The sequence below is a fragment of the Schistocerca nitens genome, chromosome 6, assembly GCF_023898315.1.
Source record: "Schistocerca nitens isolate TAMUIC-IGC-003100 chromosome 6, iqSchNite1.1, whole genome shotgun sequence".
NCBI classification, from domain to species: Eukaryota; Metazoa; Arthropoda; class Insecta; order Orthoptera; family Acrididae; genus Schistocerca; species Schistocerca nitens.
The window spans coordinates 298,826,333-298,851,008 of NC_064619.1; the positions used below are offsets into that span (position 1 = coordinate 298,826,333).

Here is a 24,676-nt window from a genome sequence, read left to right on the forward strand (position 1 = left end):
TTCCTTGCCGGCTGGCTGCAGCGTGTACGCTGCTGAGCTGGTCGCCATCTTTCAAGCCCTAGAGTATATCCGCTCCTGCTCACGTGAGTCCTTCGTTATCTGTAGCGATTCCCTGAGCAGTTTACGAGGTCTCGACCAGTGTTTTCCTCGTTCTCGTCTGGTGATGGCTATCCATGAGTCCCTGCATACTCTTGCGCGTTGCGGCCGCTCTGTGGTCTTTGTGTGGACCCCCGGTCACGTCGGTATCCTGGGCAATGAATGTGTTGACTGCCTGGCCAAACAGGCCACCAGTGAACCCACCCTGGACATTGGCCTCCTGGAGACTGATTTGCGGGCAGTTCTTCCGCCGTGAAGTTCTCTCTCTTTGGGACACTGAATGGCGCAATCTGCCTACGCCAAACAAACTCCGTTCTCTCAAGGCGACGACGCGTGTATGGCAATCATCCATGCGAGCCACTCGCAGAGATTCAGTTGTTCTTTGTTGGCTCCGCATTGGCCACACCCGACTGTCTCACAGTAATTTATTGCGTCGTGAGGACCCGCCTCTCTGTCGCTGTGGGGCGGTTTTGACGGTGGTGCACATTTTATTAACTTGTCCGCTTTTAACTGTGCCCAGGCAGACATTTGCGCTGCCTGATACGCTCCCTGCCCTTTTACTAGATGACTCTGCCATGGTGGACTTAGTTTTGTGTTTTATTCGGGCGGGGGGTTTTTATTGTTTAATCTGAGTGTTTGTTTTTTAGTGTTGATTCTGGCTTTTAGCCTCTGATTTTAAACTGAGTTTTTGATGTGTTCTTGGTGGTTGGCTTTTCCTCTTTTTTTCTCTATGGTCGGCCAACCACCGTCACACTCTGTGTGTTTTAATTTGTTTTGTCTGATCTCTGTCGGAGTCTTTCTCGTCCTGTGTCGTCTGACGTCTTTCCTGCTGTTCGTTTTTTATTCTCTTTGGGCGGTTTTAATTTTTTGGAAAAAGGGACCGATGACCATCGCAGTCTGGTCCCTTTAATCCCACATACCAACCAACCAAGCTTATGTTTGACAGAAAACTGTGCTGGTCCTCCCACGTTTCCTATCTTTCGGCTCGCTGTCTGCGATCCCTCAACACCCTCCGTGTCCTGAATGGTACCTCCTGAGGAGCGGACCGAGTGGTCCTTCTCCGCCTCTATCGCGCCTTAGTGCGCTCGAAATTGGACTATGGAAGCATAGTCTACTCCTCTGCTCGGCCGTCTATTCTTCGGCGTCTCGACTCTATCCACCACCGTGGATTACACTTAGTGTCTGGAGCTTTTTACACCAGCCCTGTGGAAAGCCTTTATGCTGAGACTGCTGAACCTCCGCTTTCCAATCGGCGAGCAGTCTTTCTGAGTCGTTATGCTAGCCATTTGTCTTCCATGCCTGCTAATCCGGCCCATGACATTTTTTTCGACGCCTCCTTGGATTTAGGGTATGCAGGCCGCCCTTCCTCCCTACTACCACCGGGAGTCCGCTTCCGTCAACTGCTCCATTCTCTTTCCTTCAGATTTCCTAAAACTTTCTTGACAACTTGGGGTACAGCACCGCCTTGGCTCCATCCCCGGGCCTGCCTGCTCCGTGACCTTTGTCAGTTTCCCAAGGATGGTACCCCTTCATTTGTTTATTGTCGGGCATTTTCTGCTCTATGTGCACAAATGAAGGAAGCTACATTTATTTACACTGATGGCTCAAAAACATCGTTTGGTGTAGGGAGTGCCTATATTGTTGGCGACACCCCAAATCGATTTCGGCTTCCCGACCAGTGTTCGGTTTATACTGCGGAGCTTTACGCTGTTCTCCAGGCTGTCCAATACATCCGTCGCCATCAGCGGATACAGTATGTTATCTGTTCAGATTCTCTCAGCTCTCTCCTCAGTCTCCAAGCTCTCTACCCTGTCCACCCTCTGGTCCATCAGATTCAGAACTGCCCTACTTGCTCCACTTGGGGGGCGTCTCGGTGGCATTCCTCTGGATCCCGGGACACGTTGGTATCTGTGGAAATGAGGCGGCCGATATAGCGGCCAAGGCTGCAGTCTCTCTTCCTCGGCCAGCTATTTGCAAGATTCCCTTCACCGATCTACGGAGTGTTTTATGTCGTCGTGTTGTTCTTTTATGGCATGCACATTGGTCGACACTTCCCCATAATAAATTGCAGGACGTGAAAGCTCTTCCCTGTGCTTGGACCTCTTCCTCCCGAACGCGTCGTTGGGAGGAGGTAATTTTAACTAGACTCCGGATAGGGCACTGTCTTTTTAGCCATAGACATCTTTTAAGCGACAATCCTCCCCCACTCTGTCCCCACAGCTCTCAGCTGTGGACGGTAAGACACCTTTTACTTGAGTGCCCCTATTTTACTCCATTACGTACCCGTCTACAGCTGTCGCCTGAAATATCGTCCATTTTAGCAGATGATACACGCTCAGCCGATCACGTTCTCGAGTTTATTAGTGCCAGTGATATGACGTCAGTCATTTGAAGCTCTTTTTGGGGACAACCAACCCCTTTCTGTAGTGTTTTTTTAAGCTTTCCTTCTGCTTTTAGTTTCTCCAATTTTTTGAGTTTCGTTCCCATTGCTGCTGGTTTCCATTTTCGTTTTTTACCTTTTCATAAGTCACAGACTGGGCGCTAATGACCATAGCAGTTTTGTGCCCCCCCCAAAAAAAAAAAAAAAAAAAAATCGCTGCTCTGTGTGGGTTGGCATGTGACCTGTAGTGATGTGACACTGACCGAAATGAAAGCATTCCACACATCTAGGATGAAGTCATAGGACAGAAACCCAGCCCAATGTTATTGCAGGTTGTGACTATAGATTGCCAAATTGCCTCTCAAATGACCTTCATAGACCAACTTGCAGTGACGTGACCCTGTTCAAAATGAAAGGATTCCACACATCTAGTATGAAGTCATAGAACAGGGAATCCAGCTCAGTGTTATCACAGGTCATGTCTGTGACTGTAGATAGCCAAATTGCCACTCGAATGACTTTCATAGACCAGTGTTCAAATTTAGTCATGAGCCCAAATGGTTTGCTCATAGATATGAGCAGACCATTTGTGGCTGCTAAGTCATAATTTGTGTGCTCATGGTAACCACAGCAGGTGCCTGGGAAACACCCACATCCAATCTGGTATCCACCAGAAACTGCTTTTTAGTGGGTCTGTGTGTTACCATTAAATGTTGTGGTAATTGCCCGGGTTGGTGCTCATGGCAGATTTACTCACCAGGCGTGGGAGGCTGCTGTTCACGTTTCCAACCCAAGAACATGGCATTCTGCATCTACTTGCTCTGACCTAAATTGATGGTGCTGAACACTAATTCCAGTCTGTGATGAGCAGAAAGCACACATTGCATTGTGTGTTTGATGGCATGCAGTCTTGCATTTGTATACACTGAGGGCGGTAACCTGCTGTGCCAACTCATCAAGATGAGAAGTGACGTCATCCAGCCTGTTTCTGGCAGGTGTTGTTGTAAACGCCTGTGGGCCAGAAGCCTTGGATAATTTTTCTGTGATCTCTGCAAGCATGCTCAAGTTTGAGTCTTGGATTACCAAGACTAGGATGTAATGCATCTTCTGGCAAGCAGATATCCACATGGACAGTAGAAGAGGGTCCAGTATGTCTGACGTCTGGTCAGGCCAAGGTGCGGAGGTGTCACAGGATCTATGATGGCTTCCTGTTGCCAATATCCTCTCTGTGCAACAAGTGTCTTAGGTGTTGTATATTAGAGAGGGAAAACTAGCAAATGAACTCGTCTATTAATATTTCGTACTTTCCATAGGCAGTGGGTTTGTGATGTCGCTAACCTTGCTGGCAGAGTGGCTGTCTAATAGTGGCACCGCATGTGCGCGTATGGTAGTCTTTTCCTGCCAGTGATGAAATGGCTTTTGATGTGTGTGAACCAAAGTGTGGACAATCTGTCCAGAGGGCTGGTGCTCCAAATGCCAGGTGGTTCACTTGTGGTGCTGTGACAGGTCCAGGGGGTGGCAGTGGGTAGTAAGACTCGTCGGTCTTTAGCCTGCAGGCAGATACAGGCAGAGTCTCATCCAGTGTGCGTGTAGAACTAATGTTGTCAGATAGTCAGTGGCCGGCAGGTGACGTCAAAGTGCCTGGATACGAGCTTTCCTGGCTGTGCAACTGGGACAGTTCTTGAAATTGCACTGTAGGTAGCCCCTCTACTTGTGGCCATAATCATAGCTGCTCCTAGTGTCGCTGTTACAGTGTGGCCATCTCTTTCATGTGCTACTGTTGCTGATTGCACATTAGGTGCTGCTCTTGTTGTATCAATTGTTACTGGTGCTGTAACTGTTGGTGCAGTTTTTCCATTTGTTCTTGTTGCTGTTGTAACTGTTCCGTGATGCTTTCGTTGAGGTCACTACTTTGTGAGGTACTTAATAAACAGTACACTTCATGTAAAAACAAGGCACTTTATTGCTCTGTATACCAAAAAATAATTATTTTGCGCTACGAGTGTCACGACAACCACACACGCTCCGACCGTAGTGCCATCACAGATAGTGATGTATTGCTTCTGGAAAGTAGTCTTTCCAATGTTTGCTGTTCATGACATTGCCAAGTGCAGAGATTTGGAGTGGTCTGTGACCTGAGGTCACTGCAAGGGGGGAAGTTGCTTGGTAGATTTTTGCATAGAGCATGATGAATCATTGCTAACACTTGATTGATGATAGTGGGAGGAGAATACGCTCCAAATGCATGCTCGTATTTTGTACAAAACAGGGAAGTTACATAATCTACTAGTATCTTCAAAGAAAGCAAGTTTTGGCTTTCACGGGCCGGGAGCTATTTTTCAGCAAAATAATAATAAATTATCAGAGAATAGAATGAGTAAACTAGTTCATCTTCTCAGGAAATTCTATCTTGGTTGTGACAGAAATGGACGTACAAAAGAAAGAAGAAAGATTGAATTACATTAATATAACAATGTGTGGAACCCTCAATGACTGTTCAAATCCATATCCAACCATACTGATTTAGGTTTTCTGTCATTTCACTAAATGGCCTAAGGCAAATGCTGGGCTGGTTTCTTTGAAAGGGCACAGCCAATTTTCTTCTCCATCCATCCTTAATCTGAGTTAACACTCCATCTCTAATGACCTCATTGTTGGCAGAATGTTAAACAGTAACTGTCCTTATTGAACCCTTAGAACTAAAACAAGAAAGGAAACTCTGCTTAAGTTTTGCAAAACAATGTAAGTACCAGCCTGGACATATAGAAGTGAGTGATGAGCTGTGAAGAAAAAAATAAAAGCATCAGAGATGTGATTCCTAAGAAGAGTAACTGGAGACACGCTCTGATAGGAGGACAAACACTGTCATCAGGGAGGAACTGGGAGAGAAAAGCTTATGGCTAGGTTAAAGAATACAGAAACAGCTGGAAGAATGAAAGATACATAACACCAAAATTAATAATGAATTATTGCCCAGTGGGCAGTAGATCTTTGGGTATATTGAGTAAAAGGTGGAAAGATCAAAAATTTAAGCCAAGAGGGCATATCAGGCAAATGCCTAGTATGTGGTGAATGAAAAAGAAGTTGTGCATAGAAGGTTTAAAGTCAATTATGTAGTTGTAAAACGGATTTTGAAGCCAAAATGTTTCCCAGAGCAAATACTGTGTTGATGGATAAGTTGGTAGTATTTTTCCATAAGTTTAATAAATGCAACAGGTACACATAAGACTTCAGCCTTCAATAACACATTCTTGTTCACTATTTACGACTGTCTGCCAATGCTGGGGTAACTTTCCAATTCAGTAGAAATCAATTGGTTTTGAGGCGAAGAACTCTTTGAGCCATGTTAGGGGCCCATTTTCATCCAGAACAAAACTTCCGTGGACGTTATTTGCTAGAGAGCAGAACAGATGAAAATCTGAGGATGCAAGATCAGTTGAATAAGATTGATGTGGAATGACATCCCAACCAAACTCCTGTATACTGCATTTTCGCATTCCAAGAAAATGCTGACGGACGTTACAGTGGTGTAGCATCACTTCATGCACTCCTTCTGGTTGTTCTTGATTGCATCTGCAACACTTCTCAGTTGTCAACAGTGAACATCAGCAGTGTTGCTTATACCTCGGGGAAGCAGTTTGTAGTGCATCACATCATTGTTGTTCCACCAGATGCATAACACTGTTTTGTGAATGTGTGCAGGTCTTTGTGCAGGGAGTTCCTGCTTGGTTTGGGCTCAACCATTCTTTTCTTTTCCTTATGTTAGCATGCAGCCACCATTTCTTGTCACCAGTAATGATACAGGAGAGGAATGGTTAGTGGTGTTCACAAGACAATTGATGATGAGCAAGCAGAGATGCACATATCACCTGCCACTGATTTTTGTGATTTTGGCGAAGAGCATGTGGTACCCATACGCCCAGTTTGTGAACCTTTCCCATTGCATTCAAATGTCCCACAATGGTGGAATGATCACGGTTCTTCACATTTGCCAGTTCTTGAGTACTCTGGTGTGGATCATTGTTGATCAATGCATTCAAATGATCGTCATCAAATCCCAAAGGTCTTCCTGAATGTGGAGAGTCACTAATGTCAAAGTGATCTTCCTTAAAGAAAGGAAAACCATTTTCTTACTTTGCTTCATCCAGTGATATTATCCCGATACATGGTGCAAGTGCTTCTGGCTGCTTCTGTTGCTGTCTATTGAATTCTAAACAGAAGAATATGTCAGAAATGCTGCGATTTCTCCACTTGGCTCTACATTTTCTAGTGTTGACAGCTCCACTCGCTGTGACAACAAAATGACAATAAAGAATGACAATTGATAAATAAACCCGTAGCATCCAGAATATCAAAATGCAAAACAAAAACCGAAAAAACTTATGCACCAACCTAATATGCACTCTGACAATAAATTATTCAACATGAACCGCAGATTAAAACTGAAGAAATTCCAAAACTGTGGGAAACAAAGGTGATAGGAGTCAGATGAATTGAAAGAACTACTGGTTGTAGAAAGTGTTGAACACATTAGAAAATCAGTGGTTAGCTTTGAGAGATGATGCAGTTAATTTGCATAACACTATGTTTACAAAGAAATGTCTTATGTATCTAAACGCAAATACATTTAGGTTTGCTGAATAGGGTCCAGTAAGCTGAAAACTAGTTTCACATAAACAAAAATCAGTAGAACAAAAGCTATGTACTTGTTATTCAACCTTAAATTTGGGGAAACACTTAACGGTATATGGTAGCACAAGCTGATTTCATGATACCTGTGATTACGGGTTACATTTAAGTATGCTCAATTTGAGTGGTTTTAATCAAAAACTTCATTAATCTGGATCCAGTTGAGTCCCAAATAAACATATGTTGACTGCACTGTTCTGCTCCAGTTTGACATACTGTTTATGAATGTGGCAGTATTTTTGCAATCATTGTTTGTGAATGTCAGTTCAAAACTAGAGTTCACACAGTGCTGTCCTATGCCACAATGAACCCGTGATGTCAAGACACACAATTTGATATCCTCGTTTATTACGTAGATCCTTTGGATCAAACTTTTGTAGTTTTTGTAATATTGATGAGCAACATTCTGCAACTGCAAAGTAACCCATTCGGTAGTTGGTTGCATGTCCAGAGCTGCTGTGAGAACCAGAATCTGTTAAGTGAATTCCATCCTCTCCCTGTGATATCCTGCCTTTATACTTGGTGTTCAGTCCTGGCCAAGCTTACAAAGGTCCACCTCACCTCTGTGCACCAGTCCACTCCAGTCCTAGGCCAAGCCAAAAGCCAGCTGAGCTTGTAAACTCACAAGAACAACTTCTAGGCAAAAGACGAGGTGCAGTAGAATTTTTTGGATAACGGACAAACAACTCTCACTGATCAAAGGGAAAATATAAAAACACAGCAAATCAACCAACAAAAGGAAACGTGTGCACACGCACACCTAAAAAATTAGACTGACAGAAAATGGAAAACAGCAAAGCAACAATGGCTAGAGGACAAATGCGAAGCAATTGAAACATGAATGAGTGTGGAACAGATATATGCCACCTACAGAAAAATTGGGCACTTTTGAAGAAACGACAAGCAGCAGTATGGATATAAAGAGCTCAGATGGCAAGCCAGTACAAAGCCAAGAAGGAAAGAGTGATTGGCGGAGGAAATTTAGAGAAGTGCCACACAGAGGAAAAACTTTGTCAGTACAAGGGAAGAGGAAGTGGATGAAAATGATATGGCAGAAATAACTGCGAGAATAATTCAACAGAGCACTGGAACACCTAACTCCAAACATATCTCCTGGAGTGGATGAATTACCTCCACATTATTGAGATCTTCGAGAGAGCCAGCCATGATAGAACTATTCCACCTTGTATTCAAGATACATCCGACAGGTGAAATACCCTAAGACTTCAAGAAGACTGTAATAAATCCCATTTCAAAGGTAGATGCCATCAGATATGACTGCTGCCAAACCATCAGTTTAATAAGTCATGTTTGCAAGATACTGAGTTAAATTATTTACAGAAGAATGGAAAGCCTGGTAAAAGGTGATTGTGGGGAAGATCAGTTTGGATTGCAGAGAAGCGTGGGAATATCAGAGACAATACTGATGCTGTGGCTTACAAGGCAAACATACATTTATAGCATTTGTAGGTTTAGATAAAGCTTGTGACAGTGCTGATTGGAAAATGCTACTAGACATTCTGATAGTAAAGATGTAAACCATCTGTGGCAAGAAACTTTGCACTTAGATATTTATTGGAATAAGTGAAAAGATTGCTAATTTATTGCATTGTTCTTTAATATTGCCGTTCATTCTCCGCACATAGCTATCACTCTCTGATCACCTGAAGACGGTGTCACTGGTTATTGTTCTGGAAGTTGGGTAGAGGCCTCTGGCCATTCAAATTAGGTTCCTTGTGGTTTACAATTTCTTCACTGTTTCCTCAAAGGGAGTTCGTTCCCACATGGATAAAAACACCTTTTGGATTCCTGTTAAACTTATTTGTTACACTCTCTCTCAAATTTAAGATGTTATTAAAATTTTTATGCAGCTTGTTCGCCCTGCAGCTTGTTGTTTGCCCTGCAGCTTGTTGTTTGCCCTGCAGCTTGTTTGCCCTGCAGCTTGTTGTTTGCCCTACAGCTTGTTGTTTGCCCTGCAGCTTGTTGTTTGCCCTGCAGCTTGTTGTTTGCCCTGCAGCTTGTTGTTTGCCCTGCAGCTTGTTGTTTGCCCTGCAGCTTGTTGTTTGCCCTGCAGCTTGTTGTTTGCCCTGCAGCTTGTTGTTTGCCCTGCAGCTTGTTGTTTGCCCTGCAGCTTGTTGTTTGCCCTGCAGCTTGTTGTTTGCCCTGCAGCTTGTTGTTTGCCCTGCAGCTTGTTGTTTGCCCTGCAGCTTGTTGTTTGCCCTGCAGCTTGTTGTTTGCCCTGCAGCTTGTTGTTTGCCCTGCAGCTTGTTGTTTGCCCTGCAGCTTGTTGTTTGCCCTGCAGCTTGTTGTTTGCCCTGCAGCTTGTTGTTTGCCCTGCAGCTTGTTGTTTGCCCTGCAGCTTGTTGTTTGCCCTGCAGCTTGTTGTTTGCCCTGCAGCTTGTTGTTTGCCCTGCAGCTTGTTGTTTGCCCTGCAGCTTGTTGTTTGCCCTGCAGCTTGTTGTTTGCCCTGCAGCTTGTTGTTTGCCCTGCAGCTTGTTGTTTGCCCTGCAGCTTGTTGTTTGCCCTGCAGCTTGTTGTTTGCCCTGCAGCTTGTTGTTTGCCCTGCAGCTTGTTGTTTGCCCTGCAGCTTGTTGTTTGCCCTGCAGCTTGTTGTTGTTCGCCCTGCAGCTTGTTGTTGTTCGCCCTGCAGCTTGTTGTTGTTCGCCCTGCAGCTTGTTGTTGTTCGCCCTGCAGCTTGTTGTTGTTCGCCCTGCAGCTTGTTGTTGTTCGCCCTGCAGCTTGTTGTTGTTCGCCCTGCAGCTTGTTGTTGTTCGCCCTGCAGCTTGTTGTTGTTCGCCCTGCAGCTTGTTGTTGTTCGCCCTGCAGCTTGTTGTTGTTCGCCCTGCAGCTTGTTGTTGTTCGCCCTGCAGCTTGTTGTTGTTCGCCCTGCAGCTTGTTGTTGTTCGCCCTGCAGCTTGTTGTTGTTCGCCCTGCAGCTTGTTGTTGTTCGCCCTGCAGCTTGTTGTTGTTCGCCCTGCAGCTTGTTGTTGTTCGCCCTGCAGCTTGTTGTTGTTCGCCCTGCAGCTTGTTGTTGTTCGCCCTGCAGCTTGTTGTTGTTCGCCCTGCAGCTTGTTGTTGTTCGCCCTGCAGCTTGTTGTTGTTCGCCCTGCAGCTTGTTGTTGTTCGCCCTGCAGCTTGTTGTTGTTCGCCCTGCAGCTTGTTGTTGTTCGCCCTGCAGCTTGTTGTTGTTCGCCCTGCAGCTTGTTGTTGTTCGCCCTGCAGCTTGTTGTTGTTCGCCCTGCAGCTTGTTGTTGTTCGCCCTGCAGCTTGTTGTTGTTCGCCCTGCAGCTTGTTGTTGTTCGCCCTGCAGCTTGTTGTTGTTCGCCCTGCAGCTTGTTGTTGTTCGCCCTGCAGCTTGTTGTTGTTCGCCCTGCAGCTTGTTGTTGTTCGCCCTGCAGCTTGTTGTTGTTCGCCCTGCAGCTTGTTGTTGTTCGCCCTGCAGCTTGTTGTTGTTCGCCCTGCAGCTTGTTGTTGTTCGCCCTGCAGCTTGTTGTTGTTCGCCCTGCAGCTTGTTGTTGTTCGCCCTGCAGCTTGTTGTTGTTCGCCCTGCAGCTTGTTGTTGTTCGCCCTGCAGCTTGTTGTTGTTCGCCCTGCAGCTTGTTGTTGTTCGCCCTGCAGCTTGTTGTTGTTCGCCCTGCAGCTTGTTGTTTGCCCTGCAGCTTGTTGTTTGCCCTGCAGCTTGTTGTTTGCCCTGCAGCTTGTTGTTTGCCCTGCAGCTTGTTGTTTGCCCTGCAGCTTGTTGTTTGCCCTGCAGCTTGTTGTTTGCCCTGCAGCTTGTTGTTTGCCCTGCAGCTTGTTGTTTGCCCTGCAGCTTGTTGTTTGCCCTGCAGCTTGTTGTTTGCCCTGCAGCTTGTTTTTTGCCCTGCAGCTTGTTGTTGGCCCTGCAGCTTGTTGTTGGCCCTGCAGCTTGTTGTTGGCCCTGCAGCTTGTTGTTGTTCGCCCTGCAGCTTGTTGTTGTTCGCCCTGCAGCTTGTTGTTGTTCGCCCTGCAGCTTGTTGTTGTTCGCCCTGCAGCTTGTTGTTGTTCGCCCTGCAGCTTGTTGTTGTTCGCCCTGCAGCTTGTTGTTGTTCGCCCTGCAGCTTGTTGTTGTTCGCCCTGCAGCTTGTTGTTGTTCGCCCTGCAGCTTGTTGTTGTTCGCCCTGCAGCTTGTTGTTGTTCGCCCTGCAGCTTGTTGTTGTTCGCCCTGCAGCTTGTTGTTGTTCGCCCTGCAGCTTGTTGTTGTTCGCCCTGCAGCTTGTTGTTGTTCGCCCTGCAGCTTGTTGTTGTTCGCCCTGCAGCTTGTTGTTGTTCGCCCTGCAGCTTGTTGTTGTTCGCCCTGCAGCTTGTTGTTGTTCGCCCTGCAGCTTGTTGTTGTTCGCCCTGCAGCTTGTTGTTGTTCGCCCTGCAGCTTGTTGTTGTTCGCCCTGCAGCTTGTTGTTGTTCGCCCTGCAGCTTGTTGTTGTTCGCCCTGCAGCTTGTTGTTGTTCGCCCTGCAGCTTGTTGTTGTTCGCCCTGCAGCTTGTTGTTGTTCGCCCTGCAGCTTGTTGTTGTTCGCCCTGCAGCTTGTTGTTGTTCGCCCTGCAGCTTGTTGTTGTTCGCCCTGCAGCTTGTTGTTGTTCGCCCTGCAGCTTGTTGTTGTTCGCCCTGCAGCTTGTTGTTGTTCGCCCTGCAGCTTGTTGTTGTTCGCCCTGCAGCTTGTTGTTGTTCGCCCTGCAGCTTGTTGTTGTTCGCCCTGCAGCTTGTTGTTGTTCGCCCTGCAGCTTGTTGTTGTTCGCCCTGCAGCTTGTTGTTGTTCGCCCTGCAGCTTGTTGTTGTTCGCCCTGCAGCTTGTTGTTGTTCGCCCTGCAGCTTGTTGTTGTTCGCCCTGCAGCTTGTTGTTGTTCGCCCTGCAGCTTGTTGTTGTTCGCCCTGCAGCTTGTTGTTGTTCGCCCTGCAGCTTGTTGTTGTTCGCCCTGCAGCTTGTTGTTGTTCGCCCTGCAGCTTGTTGTTGTTCGCCCTGCAGCTTGTTGTTGTTCGCCCTGCAGCTTGTTGTTGTTCGCCCTGCAGCTTGTTGTTGTTCGCCCTGCAGCTTGTTGTTGTTCGCCCTGCAGCTTGTTGTTGTTCGCCCTGCAGCTTGTTGTTGTTCGCCCTGCAGCTTGTTGTTGTTCGCCCTGCAGCTTGTTGTTGTTCGCCCTGCAGCTTGTTGTTGTTCGCCCTGCAGCTTGTTGTTGTTCGCCCTGCAGCTTGTTGTTGTTCGCCCTGCAGCTTGTTGTTGTTCGCCCTGCAGCTTGTTGTTGTTCGCCCTGCAGCTTGTTGTTGTTCGCCCTGCAGCTTGTTGTTGTTCGCCCTGCAGCTTGTTGTTGTTCGCCCTGCAGCTTGTTGTTAGCCCTGCAGCTTGTTGTTTGCCCTGCAGCTTGTTGTTTGCCCTGCAGCTTGTTGTTTGCCCTGCAGCTTGTTGTTTGCCCTGCAGCTTGTTGTTTGCCCTGCAGCTTGTTGTTCGCCCTGCAGCTTGTTGTTCGCCCTGCAGCTTGTTGTTAGCCCTGCAGCTTGTTGCGCGCACACACACACACACACACACACACACACACACACACACACACACACACACACACATGAAACTAACTAACTCTCTCACTCTCTCTCTCACTCTCTCTCTCTCTCTCTCTCTCTCTCTCTCACACACACACACACACACACACACACACACACACACACACACACACACACCTAACTGCAGTCCGGCTGCTGTGGTCTCAGCAGCCAGAAACTGCAGTTGTGTGTGTGTGTGTGTGTGTGTGTGTAGGGGTTATCTGATGAAGGCCTTGTTGGCCAAAAGCGGACATTTTTACAGTCTTTTTGTTGTGCCTATCTGCGACTCGGCATCTGCACTACCCGGTGTGTAGCATCTATTCTTTTTGTCTTTAGCTTACAGTGCACTGGCCCACTTATTTGTTTGATTCTTCTGTAGCTTCAGTTTCTTTTTCTTCCATAATGGTAACTAACTGGTTTTGCAATTGATCAGTGTACCACTCTGCATATTGGCCAATTTTACATTCAGCCACTACCACAGTTTTTTTCACAAACACCTTTTTCATGCTCCAATGCAATATTTTCCTGCTTTAGCAATAAAAATTCTCCTTCAGGTCGTTAATGTCAGTTTGAAGAACAAGAATAATTTCACCTTTAGAACTTAATGTGGTAGTTAACAGCACATTTTCGTTGCTTACAGAGTTGATACATGTCCAGTGAAGATTGTCATTTATAAATTTCAGACACACTTTTGTGCAGTTCTTGTGTAACCATAATTTGCACTTAATGCATCGAATTCCTTTGGCTACACATTTATTTATTTATTTATTTTATTTTTTTATTTTTTATTTATTTATTTTTTTTTTTTTTTACACTTCCTGCATGAAGAACAATTTAAATTAAACTGATTTTGGAGCCTCGTGTCGCTGCATAATTCTGCCAGTGCCATCTTGACTCTCCCAGTCACATTATATTTTAATCTTACATTAACAGGAATAGAGGACTTAGTGACAAGAATCATCTGATGTTAGTGGCTACATTCCATTTGATATGTCCCGTTAACCTCTTATAGGACGCTCACATAAATGGTCTTTAATTTAAACAAATCTGTTCGACCAGAGCTTCCTAGTAAAGCTTGTAACTGTAGATTGCTAAACAACTTTTTAACTTAATGTTTCATTATTTCTGTTCTTTAGATATGGCAGCGAAGATAAACTGGTGACTATATTTGGTGTAATGCAAGCACTTGTTTCATTTGTACAAGCAAATCAAGACACCATACGTTCAATACATGCAGGAAAAACTAAGTTTGTCTTCCTTTTAAAAGGGCCAATAATACTGGTGTCTGTTTCTCGTACAGAAGAAAATGTCTCCCAGCTTGTTCTGCAGCTTACGTAAGTACTTAACTTTCCACTTGACTTTAAATTACCATTGGATAATATTTGCAAATTAAAATTAATTTCAAAGTTAATTCATATTATTTCTGTTGTGACAAAGGGTATGAACAAGGAGTAACAAATGTGATTTTATTGTATACTATACACCCAGTGTCTCCTGTTTCAGCCTTCAATCATTTTTGTAATAAGTATATGATGATGATGATGAAGTCCCATGCTTCTTGACAGAGTGTAGGGGAACAATGCAGAAGACCTGCACCGCCGTACTAGGCAAGGTCTTAATGGGGGTGGTTTGCCGTTGCCTTCCTCCTACCGTAATGGGGGTGAATGATGATGAAGATGACACAACAATACCCAGTCATCTCGGGGCAGGTGAAAATCCCTGACCCCGCCGGGAATCGAACCCGGGATCCTGTGCGAGACCACGAGCTGCGGAATAAGTATATATGCACTGAAAATGAAGCTAAAACATCAAGCACTATTAGTATTTTTACATGCTGCTGATGAAACAGGAACAAATTAGACAAGGCTGCTCAGACACAAATTTAAAGCTACAATTGACACTACAACCTCAGAAAAAAATTTGTTTTGTTCTTCAGAAGCATATATGAGTGAATGTTTATTGTTGTTGAAGTGAAAGCAAAAATGTTTCACTTCCTGGATCACAGGAAATGTTTCAGCAGTAACAATCAGCTATAACCCAACATTTAAGTTCAGTAGTATTACGAATAATAAAGTTGGGGATCCAATACAACTAAATCCTGAAGAAAAATTTAAATGTTAATGGAAATATACAGTAGGTAAATATACTGCACAGTTACATTAATGTGACCACCTGTCAAAAGCCTGAAAAACTACCTTCTGCAGCACAGACCACTGCAAGACATGCAGGAAGAGTTGATGAGGTTCTGGAAGGTACGGACAGGGATGTGGTTTCAGGACACCTTCAGTGCCATAGCCAGGTGTACTACGTTTCTCAGTTGAGGATCCATGGTTTGTACAGCTTGATCAGTTATCCCACAGATCCTAAATTGAGTTTAAATCTGGCAAGTTGCGTGACCGCGGGTGTATGGGAAACTCATCCTGGTGCTCTTTGAACCACGCACGTATACTGTGAACTGTGTGACATGTTGTATTGTTCTGCTGTTAGTTACGATCATGCTGAGGAAAAACAAACTGTATGAAGGGGACAACATAGTCCCCAAGAAAAGATGCCTACTTGTGTTGATCCCTTGTGCCTTCCAGAATGACGTCATTGCCCAGGGAATGCCACAAAAACATTCCCCAGACCACAATGCTCCCTCCTCTGGCTGGAACCTCCAGATAATTGCTGCAGAGGATTTTCTTTGAGGCATTTCACGTTGTACATGCCAATGGCCATCTGCACAATGGAGTATAAAACATGATTCACCTGAAAAGTCACCTGCCACCACTTAGTGAAGGTCCAGGTGCTGTACTGGTATGCAAATTCCAGCCTACTATCCTGCCACCATTTGTCTTTTAGATGCTACATATTCCACACTTCTATCAGTTTGTACAAATAGTTTACTCTTTTTGTTTGAGTTTTCCTTTTAGCTCTTTTTCTTAATGTGATGCACATTTTGTTTTGACAGTCTGTCCATACTCAGAATTTTCACACCAATATGTCTTCTTTATAGGCTTCAAATTCACATAGTTTCAATTGCATCTTGTTTTCTCTTCTAGGATGAAGAGAGATTCTTTTAATTAAATTCTCCATTTAAACAGTGATTATTCTGTGCCATGTACTTGTAAATGGCAAGAATAAAATGAAAACAGATGAGTGAATAAAAACTGAAGCAATATAATGTTAGCTTTGGCAGGCTGCAGCACTGAGCAAACAACTTGTAAAAAAAATTTCTAAAGTATTGTCAGATAATAATTTAAGATTGGAATAACATGTGGGATTACAGAATAAACATTGTTAGGTACCAGGAATGCTTAGTAACTGAGTCAAATATGCAGATACTATAGCAACTGAACTGGAGAAATGTAATTTTAAGCAAACAGTGAAGTAAATGTTAAAAAGTAGCAACAAGTAGAACTTATGTGTGCACTAAATTTACAATTTACAAATTTGCTGTTTTTTTTTATCTCTTTTAGCTGCACTATGCCTGGATGTAGGTTAACCTGTTGCAATAATTCTGGCAATAAAGGTAAAAAGATGTGATGTGAGTGAAGACTGGTGTACAGTTTTTGTGCTCATATTACTGGAAATGTAGCAAGATGTCAATATGACCAACCTAAGCTCTATATCTACATCCATATTCTCTAAACTGCAGAAGTGCGTGAAAAAGCCTGCTCCCCCCTGTACCTGATATTAAGGTTTTTACCCATTCCATTCACGAACATAGGGAAGAATGAGAGCTTAAATACTTCTACATTCATTGTAATTAATCTAATCTTGTCCTCACGATCCCTAGAGGAGCAATACATAGGGAATTGTAGTATATTCCAGGAGTTGTCATTTAAAGGTTGTTCTTGGAACTTTGCTAGCAGCATTTCTTGGGATAGCTTTCCATCTATCTTCAAGAGACTGCTGGTTCAGTTCTTTCAACATCTCAGTGACACTCTCCACAGGTCAAAGAAATCTGTCACCATTTATGCTGCCCTTCTCTGTATACATTTAATATTCCCTCCTAGTCCTATTTGGTATGGGTCCCAAACACATAAGCGATGTTCCAGCATGGATCACATGAGTGATTTGTTAGCAACCTTCTTTCTAGACTGTGGTTTCCTAGTATTCTACAAATAAACTTAGTCTGCCACGTGCTTTGTCTATAACTGAACCTGTGTGATCATTCCATTTTATATCATTGCAAAGCGTACACTCAGGTATTAGTATTAGTTGACTTACTCCTACTGTGACTCACTGGTATTATATTCATGCAATATTATTATTTTTTTTTTTTCAATTTATGGAGTGCACGGTTTTACATTTTTGAACATTTATAGCAAGTTGCCAATTGTTGAACCACTTTGAAATCTTATCATGGTGTGACTGAATATTTGCACAGCTTCGTTCAGGCATTACTCATTGTAGATAACTGTATCAATGGTGAAAAGTCCAAGGTGCCTATTAATTTTGTGCAGATCATCATGAATGTACAACACGAACAGCAAGGGACCCAACACACTTCCCTGGAATAGACCTGAAGTAACTTCTATGTCTGTCAATTACTCTCCACCCAAGATAACCTGATGCATCCTCCATTCCTCAATCCTGTCACAAAGTTAGTTTAATACCCTATATGACGGTACTTTTGTAATAAGCTCTTCAGGAAACGAGAAATACTGCATCTACTAGACTGCCTTGTTCCATGGATTTCAGGATGTCATGTGAGCTAAATGTGAATTGTGTTTCACATTATCACCATTTTTGTGATCCATGCCGCTTGGCATTTAGGAGGTCATTCTTTTCAATACACTGGGGCACAGAGTATGTTTCAAGGTTCTACAACAAATGGATAAGGGTACTGGGCAGTAGTTTCGTGGATCACTTCTGCTACTCTTGTTGTGGACAGGTGTGACTTGTGATTCCTTCCAACATGTGGGCATGGTTTTTTGTTCTAGGGATCTACAGTACATTATAATTAAAAGAGGGGCTAACTCAGCCACACATTCAATATAGAATCTGATAGCAATTCTACTGGGCCCTCAAGGTTTGTTTAGCTTTAATGATTTGAGTGGTTTCAAGCTTTTCATTGTGTTGACAAATGCTTACATTCAGCATCTGATGTCTTGAAAATGGCTTTAAGCTTGAAAATGCAATAGTGTAAGTCACTAATGGTGAAATATTGCAATTCAGAAAAATACTTTATTGTGTGCTGTGTTCCATATAAATGTCACTGTTATTGGTTTGGATAGACAGTGGGTGGCAGCACTAACCATGAATGGCATGCAAAGGTTGTCGGGGAGAGCTGGAAACAGTGCAGTCATTGTCATGTGGAAACATTGCCATTTATCTGACTTCCAAAAGGGCATGATCATTGGCTTTCACATCAAGGGTGGAAGCATTCTCAAAATTGCTAATTTTCAAAACTGTTTGAACACTGCCTTGCTTGAAGTAGGCTACACCACACATGGCAAATGGGCGCTATCCAAAACTGGCGCTGAGCAACTGTGGTGCACCATGGGCCATAGGTGACGGGTGAACGACAGCTGCAGAGATGTGTATGGGCCAACAGTCGTACAACTGCTGAGCGACTGACCCTCCCAGATGAACCAAGAGACTACCAACAGTGTCTCCTTAACAACCTTCAGGAAACGCTGTGTGTGGGGTCTCTGCACACCTTCCACTGTTTGTTGATATTCTTTGAAATAAAATTGAAAAATTGGTTAGATTTTGGAAAAAAAAAATACATGAGCAGGATTTGAACATGGTGCCGCCAGCACGGTAGCCGTGAATCATTACCGCTGCGCTACGCTGACTTGCTCAGAATATATGTAATGTTACAGGTATACAAAGCAAGCAATGTACCTCAAAATCGATTTTCTCAAAAACCAAGGCCCGTCGCTAAATAACCGGATAGCCAAGTACTCAGGGTAAGTGCCTCTACAACATGTTTGAAGTGCATCAAAATGGGTGATTTACAGTATGGAGGGTCCCTTTGTGAGAGAAAGAACACAAGAGCTGACAGCAACAGCACCGACTACACAGCAGAGGTGCTCGGGACCTTGGGAGACTTACAGAAATAGTAAAAGCATCCAGCCCAGGCAGGTGCGGGAGACCTGAAGCATTAACTGAAGAGTTTTATGGCACCGTGCAAGCAGAAGACCTCAGGATAATACATAAATGTGTGCATTCGTATCAGTTGCTAGTGTAAAAATCTTGTGAGGAATTCAAACACAGCATAGAGATCATACTGTCTTAGTGCCACAGTGCAGTTTAATGGAAGCACGAGGATCGAGAGATTATGAAGAGAATAGTCAAGTGCCTTAACCTGATTTCCGAGGAACTTCACTCAGTAAAAGAGCGGTCAAAATAAGCAAACGTGTCTTAGTACATCCATAGATACTTCAGCATTTCTAGAAAATGACAGTCAAAGTTTCTTAGGTACATTATGTGCCTTTTGCAGAGTAAATATTTCAGCTGAAGTGGTGGCACAGTGGCTGCTGTCATGGCTTAACACTTTTGCACCCCATGTTCGAAACCTGACATTTTTATTTTTGTTTTTCGTGTATCTACCTATTCCCTAAGAAGCTAACTATATGAAAGTTTTTTAGTTTATATAGGTGTAACATTGTGCTTATTTGTATACTAATGGCATATCTGATGGAGGAGTTTTTAAAAAAATTAGAAAATTATTTGAAATTGTTTTTGGTGAAATTACTGTAGTGTATGTAATTGCAAGCACCTTTTTCGGGTAAAGTGATCCGTGATGTGTGGTTTGCCACTACATTAATACAAAAGTGTGGAATATTTGGGAATGTTAATAATGTTTCTTTCACAAATAAGATTCATACAAAGAAATAAGTTGGGGCAAACTGCCATCGCACAATGCTCGTGGTGTTCAAAATTTCTATGTTTTGAAAGTTACTACATTCAGTATCATCCAGGCTGGGTCGGAGATTTTCTCTGCTTGGGGACTGGGTGTTGTGTTGTCTTCATCATCATATCATCCCCATCGACACGCAAGTCGCCGAAGTGGCATCAACTCAGAAGACTTGCACCAGGCGATGGGTCTACCCGACGGGAGGCCTTAGACACATGACATTTCATCCAAGGAAATGCACCAACTCTTATTGAATGATAAACATCAGCATAAAAAGCATAAAATAGAAGGCTTAACAGTTATAAAAGGGAAAGTTGCTACTCACCCTATAGCAGAGATGCTGAGTCACAGATAGGCATAGCAAAGAGACTGTTACAAATAAGCTTTCAGCCAGCAAGGCCTTCATCAAAAATAGATCTCACACACACACGCACGCACGCAGCCACATACTTGTAAACACAACTCACACGCACAACTGCAGTCTATGGCAACTGAAACCACAATGCAAGCAGCAGCACCAGTGCATGTTGAGAGTGGTGACTGGTTGGGAGTAAGGAGGAGGCTGGGGTGTGGAGGGGGTGGGAAAGTAGGGTGGGGGGGGGGGCAGTGAAGTGCTACTGGGGAGCGCACAGGGACAAGGTGGAGAGGGTAGGGCAGCTATGTGCAGTCGGGAGGTTAGACGGAGGGCAGGGGAGAGGTGCAGGAGGGGGGGGGGGGTAGCAGAAATGGAGAAAGTAAAAAGACTGGGTGCAGTGGTGGAATGAGGGCTTGCAGTACTGCAATTGGAACAGGGAAGGGGCTGGATAGGTGAGGACAATGACTAATGAAGGTTGAGGCCAGGAGGGTTATGGGAATGTACCATATATTGCAGGGAATGTTCGTACATGTGCAGTTCAGAAAAGCTGGTGTTGGTGGGAAGGATCCATATGGCACATGCTGTGAAGTAGCCATTGAAATGAGCGATGTCGTGTTGGACAGTGTGCTCAGCAACAGGTTGATCCACATGTTTCTTTGTCACAGTTTGGTTGCAGCTTAGCTTGTAGATCACATGACAGGTTTCACAGGTAGCCCTGCTTTTGATGGGATAGGTGATGTTTGTGACTGGCCTGGAATAGGTGGTGGTGGGAAGGATGTATGGGACACAAGTCTTGCATCTAGCTCTATTACAGGGATACGAGCAATGAGGTAAGGAGTTTGGAGCAGAGGTTACAGAGGGTTGGACGAGTATATTGTGTAGGTTTGGTGGACGGCGGAATGCCAATGTGGGAGGGGTGGGTAGGATAGTTGGCAGGACATTTCTCATTTCAGGGCATGACGAGAGGTAGACAAAACCCTGGTGAAGAATGTAATTCAGTTGCTCAAGTTCTGGGTGGTACTGAGTTATGAGGGGAATGCTCCTCTATGGCCAGACTGTGAGACTTTGGGAAGTTGTGTGAGGATGGAAAGATAAGGCACAGAAGATTTGTTTCTTCTTTTAAAATTTTTTTTATTGTTTATTTAGTAATGTTTTTTTTACAAGGTTGAGAAGATAATGACAGTCTGTGAAGGCTTCAGTGAGACCCTCAGTATATTTTGAGAGGGACCGCTTGTCACTGCAGATGGGATGACCACAGGTGGCTGGGTTGAATGGAAGGGACTTCTTCGTATGAAACAGGTGGCAGCTGTCGAAGTGGAGGTATTGCTGGTGGTTGGTGGGTTTGATATGGACAGAGATACTGATGTAGTCCTCATTGAGGTTGAGGTCATCATCAAGGAAGGTGGCTTGTAGGGTTGAGTAAGACAAGGTGAAGCGAATGGGGAGAAGCTCTTGAGGTTCTGGAGGAATGTGAATAGGGTGTCCTCACCCTCGATCCAGATCACAAAGATGCCATCAATGAATCTGAACCAAGTAATGGGTTTAGGATGCTGGGTGTTTAGGAAGAGTTCTTCTAGCTGGTCCGTGAATATGTTGGCATTGGATGGTGACACACGGGTGCCCATAGCTGTATCCCGGATTTGTTTGTAGGTAATGCCTTCAAAGAAGTAGTAATTGTGGGTGAGGATATAGTTGGTCCTGGTGACTAGGAAGGAGGTTGTTGGTTTGGAATCTGTTGGGCATTGGGAAATGTAGTGTTCAATAGTGGTAAGGCTATGGGCATTAGGGATGTTAGTGTAAAGGGAGGTGGCAAAAATATTGATGAGCATGGCCCCGTGTGGTAAAGGGACAGGAACTGTGGAGAGTCGGTGGAGGAAATGGTTGGTATCTTTTATATTTTCTCCACCGACTCTCCACAGTTTCCTGTCCCTTTACCACATGGTGCCTGCTCGTCACTATCAATGCCACCTCCCTTTACACTTAACATCTCTATTGCTCATGGCCTTACTGCTATTGAACACTACATTTCGATACGCCAGATGGATTCCAAATCACCAACCTCCTTCCTAGTCACCATGACCAACTATATCCTCACCCATAATTACTTCTTCTTTGAAGCCATTACCTACAAACAAATGCGGGGTACAACTATTGGCACTTGCATGACACCATACAATGCCAAACTATTCATGGACCATCTAGAACAATCCTTCCTAAACACCCGGAATCCTAAACCCCTCACCTGGTTCAGATTCATTGATGACATCTTTGTGATCTGAATCGAGGGTGAGGACACCCTATCCACATTCCTCCAGAAGCTCAACAGCTTCTCTCCCATTTGCTTCACCTGGTTCTACTAAACCCAAGAAGCCATCTTCCTACGTGTTGACCTCCATCTCAAAGATGGGTACATCAGTACCTCTGTCCATATCAGACCTACTAACCACCAGTAATGCCTCCACTTGGACAGTTGCCACCCATTCCATACCAAGAAGTCCCTTCCATACAGCCTATCCATCCGTGGTCGTCGCATCTGTAGTGACAAGCAGTCCCTCTAAAAATATACTGAGCATCTCACTGATGCCTTCACATACTGTAATTATATTCCCAACCTTGTACAAAAACAAATCTCCCGCGCCTTATATTTCTAGTCTCTCACAGTCTACCAAAGTCTCTCTGTCTGGCCTTAGAGGAGCATTCCCCTCATAACTGAGTACCACCAGGACTGGAGCTACTGAATTACATTCTCCACCAGGGATTTAACTACGAACCGTTGTGCTCTGCAATGAGAAATCTCCTGCCCACCCCTCCCCCATTGGTATTCCGCCGCCCACCAAACCTACACAATATACTCATTCATCCTTATGTAACCCCTGCTCCTAGCCCCTTACCTCATGGCTCATATCCCTATAATAGACGTAGATGCAAGATCTGACTCGTACATCCTTCCCACCACCACCACCTATTCCAGTCTAGTCATAAACACCACCTATCCCATCAACGGCAGGGTTACCTGTGAAACCAGTCATGTGATCAACAAGCTAAGGTGCAACCACTGTGCTGCATTCTATGTGGGCATGACAATCAACAATCTGTCTGTCCACATGAATGGCCACCGACAAACTGTGGCCAAGAAACTTGTGGACCACCCTCTTGCTGAACACGCTGTCCAGCATGACAGCCTTCATTTCAATTACTGCTTCACAGCCTGTGCCATATGGATCCTTCTCATCAACACCAGCTTTTCTGAATTGCACATGTGGGAACTTCCCCTGCAATATATTGTACATTCCTGTAACCCTTCTGGCCTCAACCTTTGTTAGTCATTGTCCTCAGCCATCCAGCCCCTCCCCTCTTTCCATTGCAGTACTTCCAGCCCTCATTCCACCATTGCACCCAGTCTTTTTATTTCTCTCCTTTTCCACTACCGCTACCCCCCGTTCCCCCTCCACCTCTCCCCTGCCCTCCGTCTAACCTCCCGACTGCACATAGTTGCCCTACCCTCTCTCCACCCTGTCTCTGTGAACTCCCCAGCAGCACTTCACTGTCCCTCACCACTACCCTACGATCCCTCCTCTTCCACATGCCAGACTCATCCTTATCCCCATCCAGTTGCCACTCCCATGATGCACTGATGCTGCTTCTCACAGTGTGGCTTCAGTTGCCGTAGGCTGCAATCTCTCTCTCTCTCTCTCTCTCTCTCTCTCTCTCTCTCTCTCTCTCTCTCTCTCTCTCTGTGTGTGTGTGTGTGTGTGTGTGTGTGTGTGTGTGTGTGTGTGTGTGTGTGTGTGTAATTTGGAAGAAGGCCTTTTGGCCGAAAGCTTACTTTGCTGTAGTCTTTTTGTTGTGCCTATCTGCAACTCAACATCTTCACTATATGATAAATAACAATCTGTCCTTAGATGGTGTTAAATCACGTCTCCCAGAGGAATGTAGTGGAAGTCTACTTAGCCCGTTAACACATGTGCTGATTGCTGTAATAGAGAAAGGTATTTTTTGAGACTCATTAAAAGCAAGTGAAACAAAGTCAGTCTTTAAGAAAGAAATGGAAGTAAATTAGGGAACTGATCATTTTCTTGTGCCTTCAACCGACATTGGCACGGGATGGTTATAAACAGATTTTGCATGGTTAATATAAATGTAACCAGAGGCCCTTCCCACTATCCTCAGGGATGGGATGTGTGTACCCCTAAAAGTCTGCAAAAAATGTTATATATGTGGAAGTGAGTGAAATTTTTCTAAGTTTTTGGAAACAGTGCCACCTCTGGTGCTGATACATGATAAATCATTTATAAATACTTTTAATAACACAGTCTAATTCAGAACCTTTAGGTATTCCATTAGTAACAATACCAGAAGTTAGAAAATCGTTTATTTTTTAAACTTAAAATTGTTTTAGCAGACTCCATTGAAATCTGACAAAGTTTCATATGTAAAAGGCAATGATTGATCAGATCAGTGGTTTTAGATTAGATTAGATTAGTGGGCCCACCTGTTACACACACACACACACACACACACACACACACACACACACACACACACACACACACACACACTCTCTTTGATATCCCCAAATTAGTTTGTGATAACTGTACGACATCATCAGTTGGTTTTAACACTAGAAACATATGAAATATAGATTATTAAACATTGAAATAAAGTTAATTTTGAATGTTATTGTGATTAGTTACATGCTTGTGTTTGTGATACCTCTTTCGATCATTTTCCCTAATACAGCATGTCATTTGCAAGCTGA

At 44.2% G+C, this 24,676-nt stretch overlaps 1 protein-coding gene across 1 annotated transcript in view; it reads left to right on the forward strand.

Annotated features, from left to right (window-relative positions):
* The window catches only part of LOC126262960 (vacuolar fusion protein MON1 homolog A), a 115,172-nt gene that overhangs the window by 25,143 nt on the left and 65,353 nt on the right, over nucleotides 1-24,676 (forward strand). Inside the window, exon 3 of the mRNA XM_049959909.1 lies at nucleotides 13,849-14,046. Within this exon, the coding sequence (XP_049815866.1) occupies nucleotides 13,849-14,046 (198 nt within the window). The remainder of the gene's footprint in view (nucleotides 1-13,848; nucleotides 14,047-24,676) is intronic.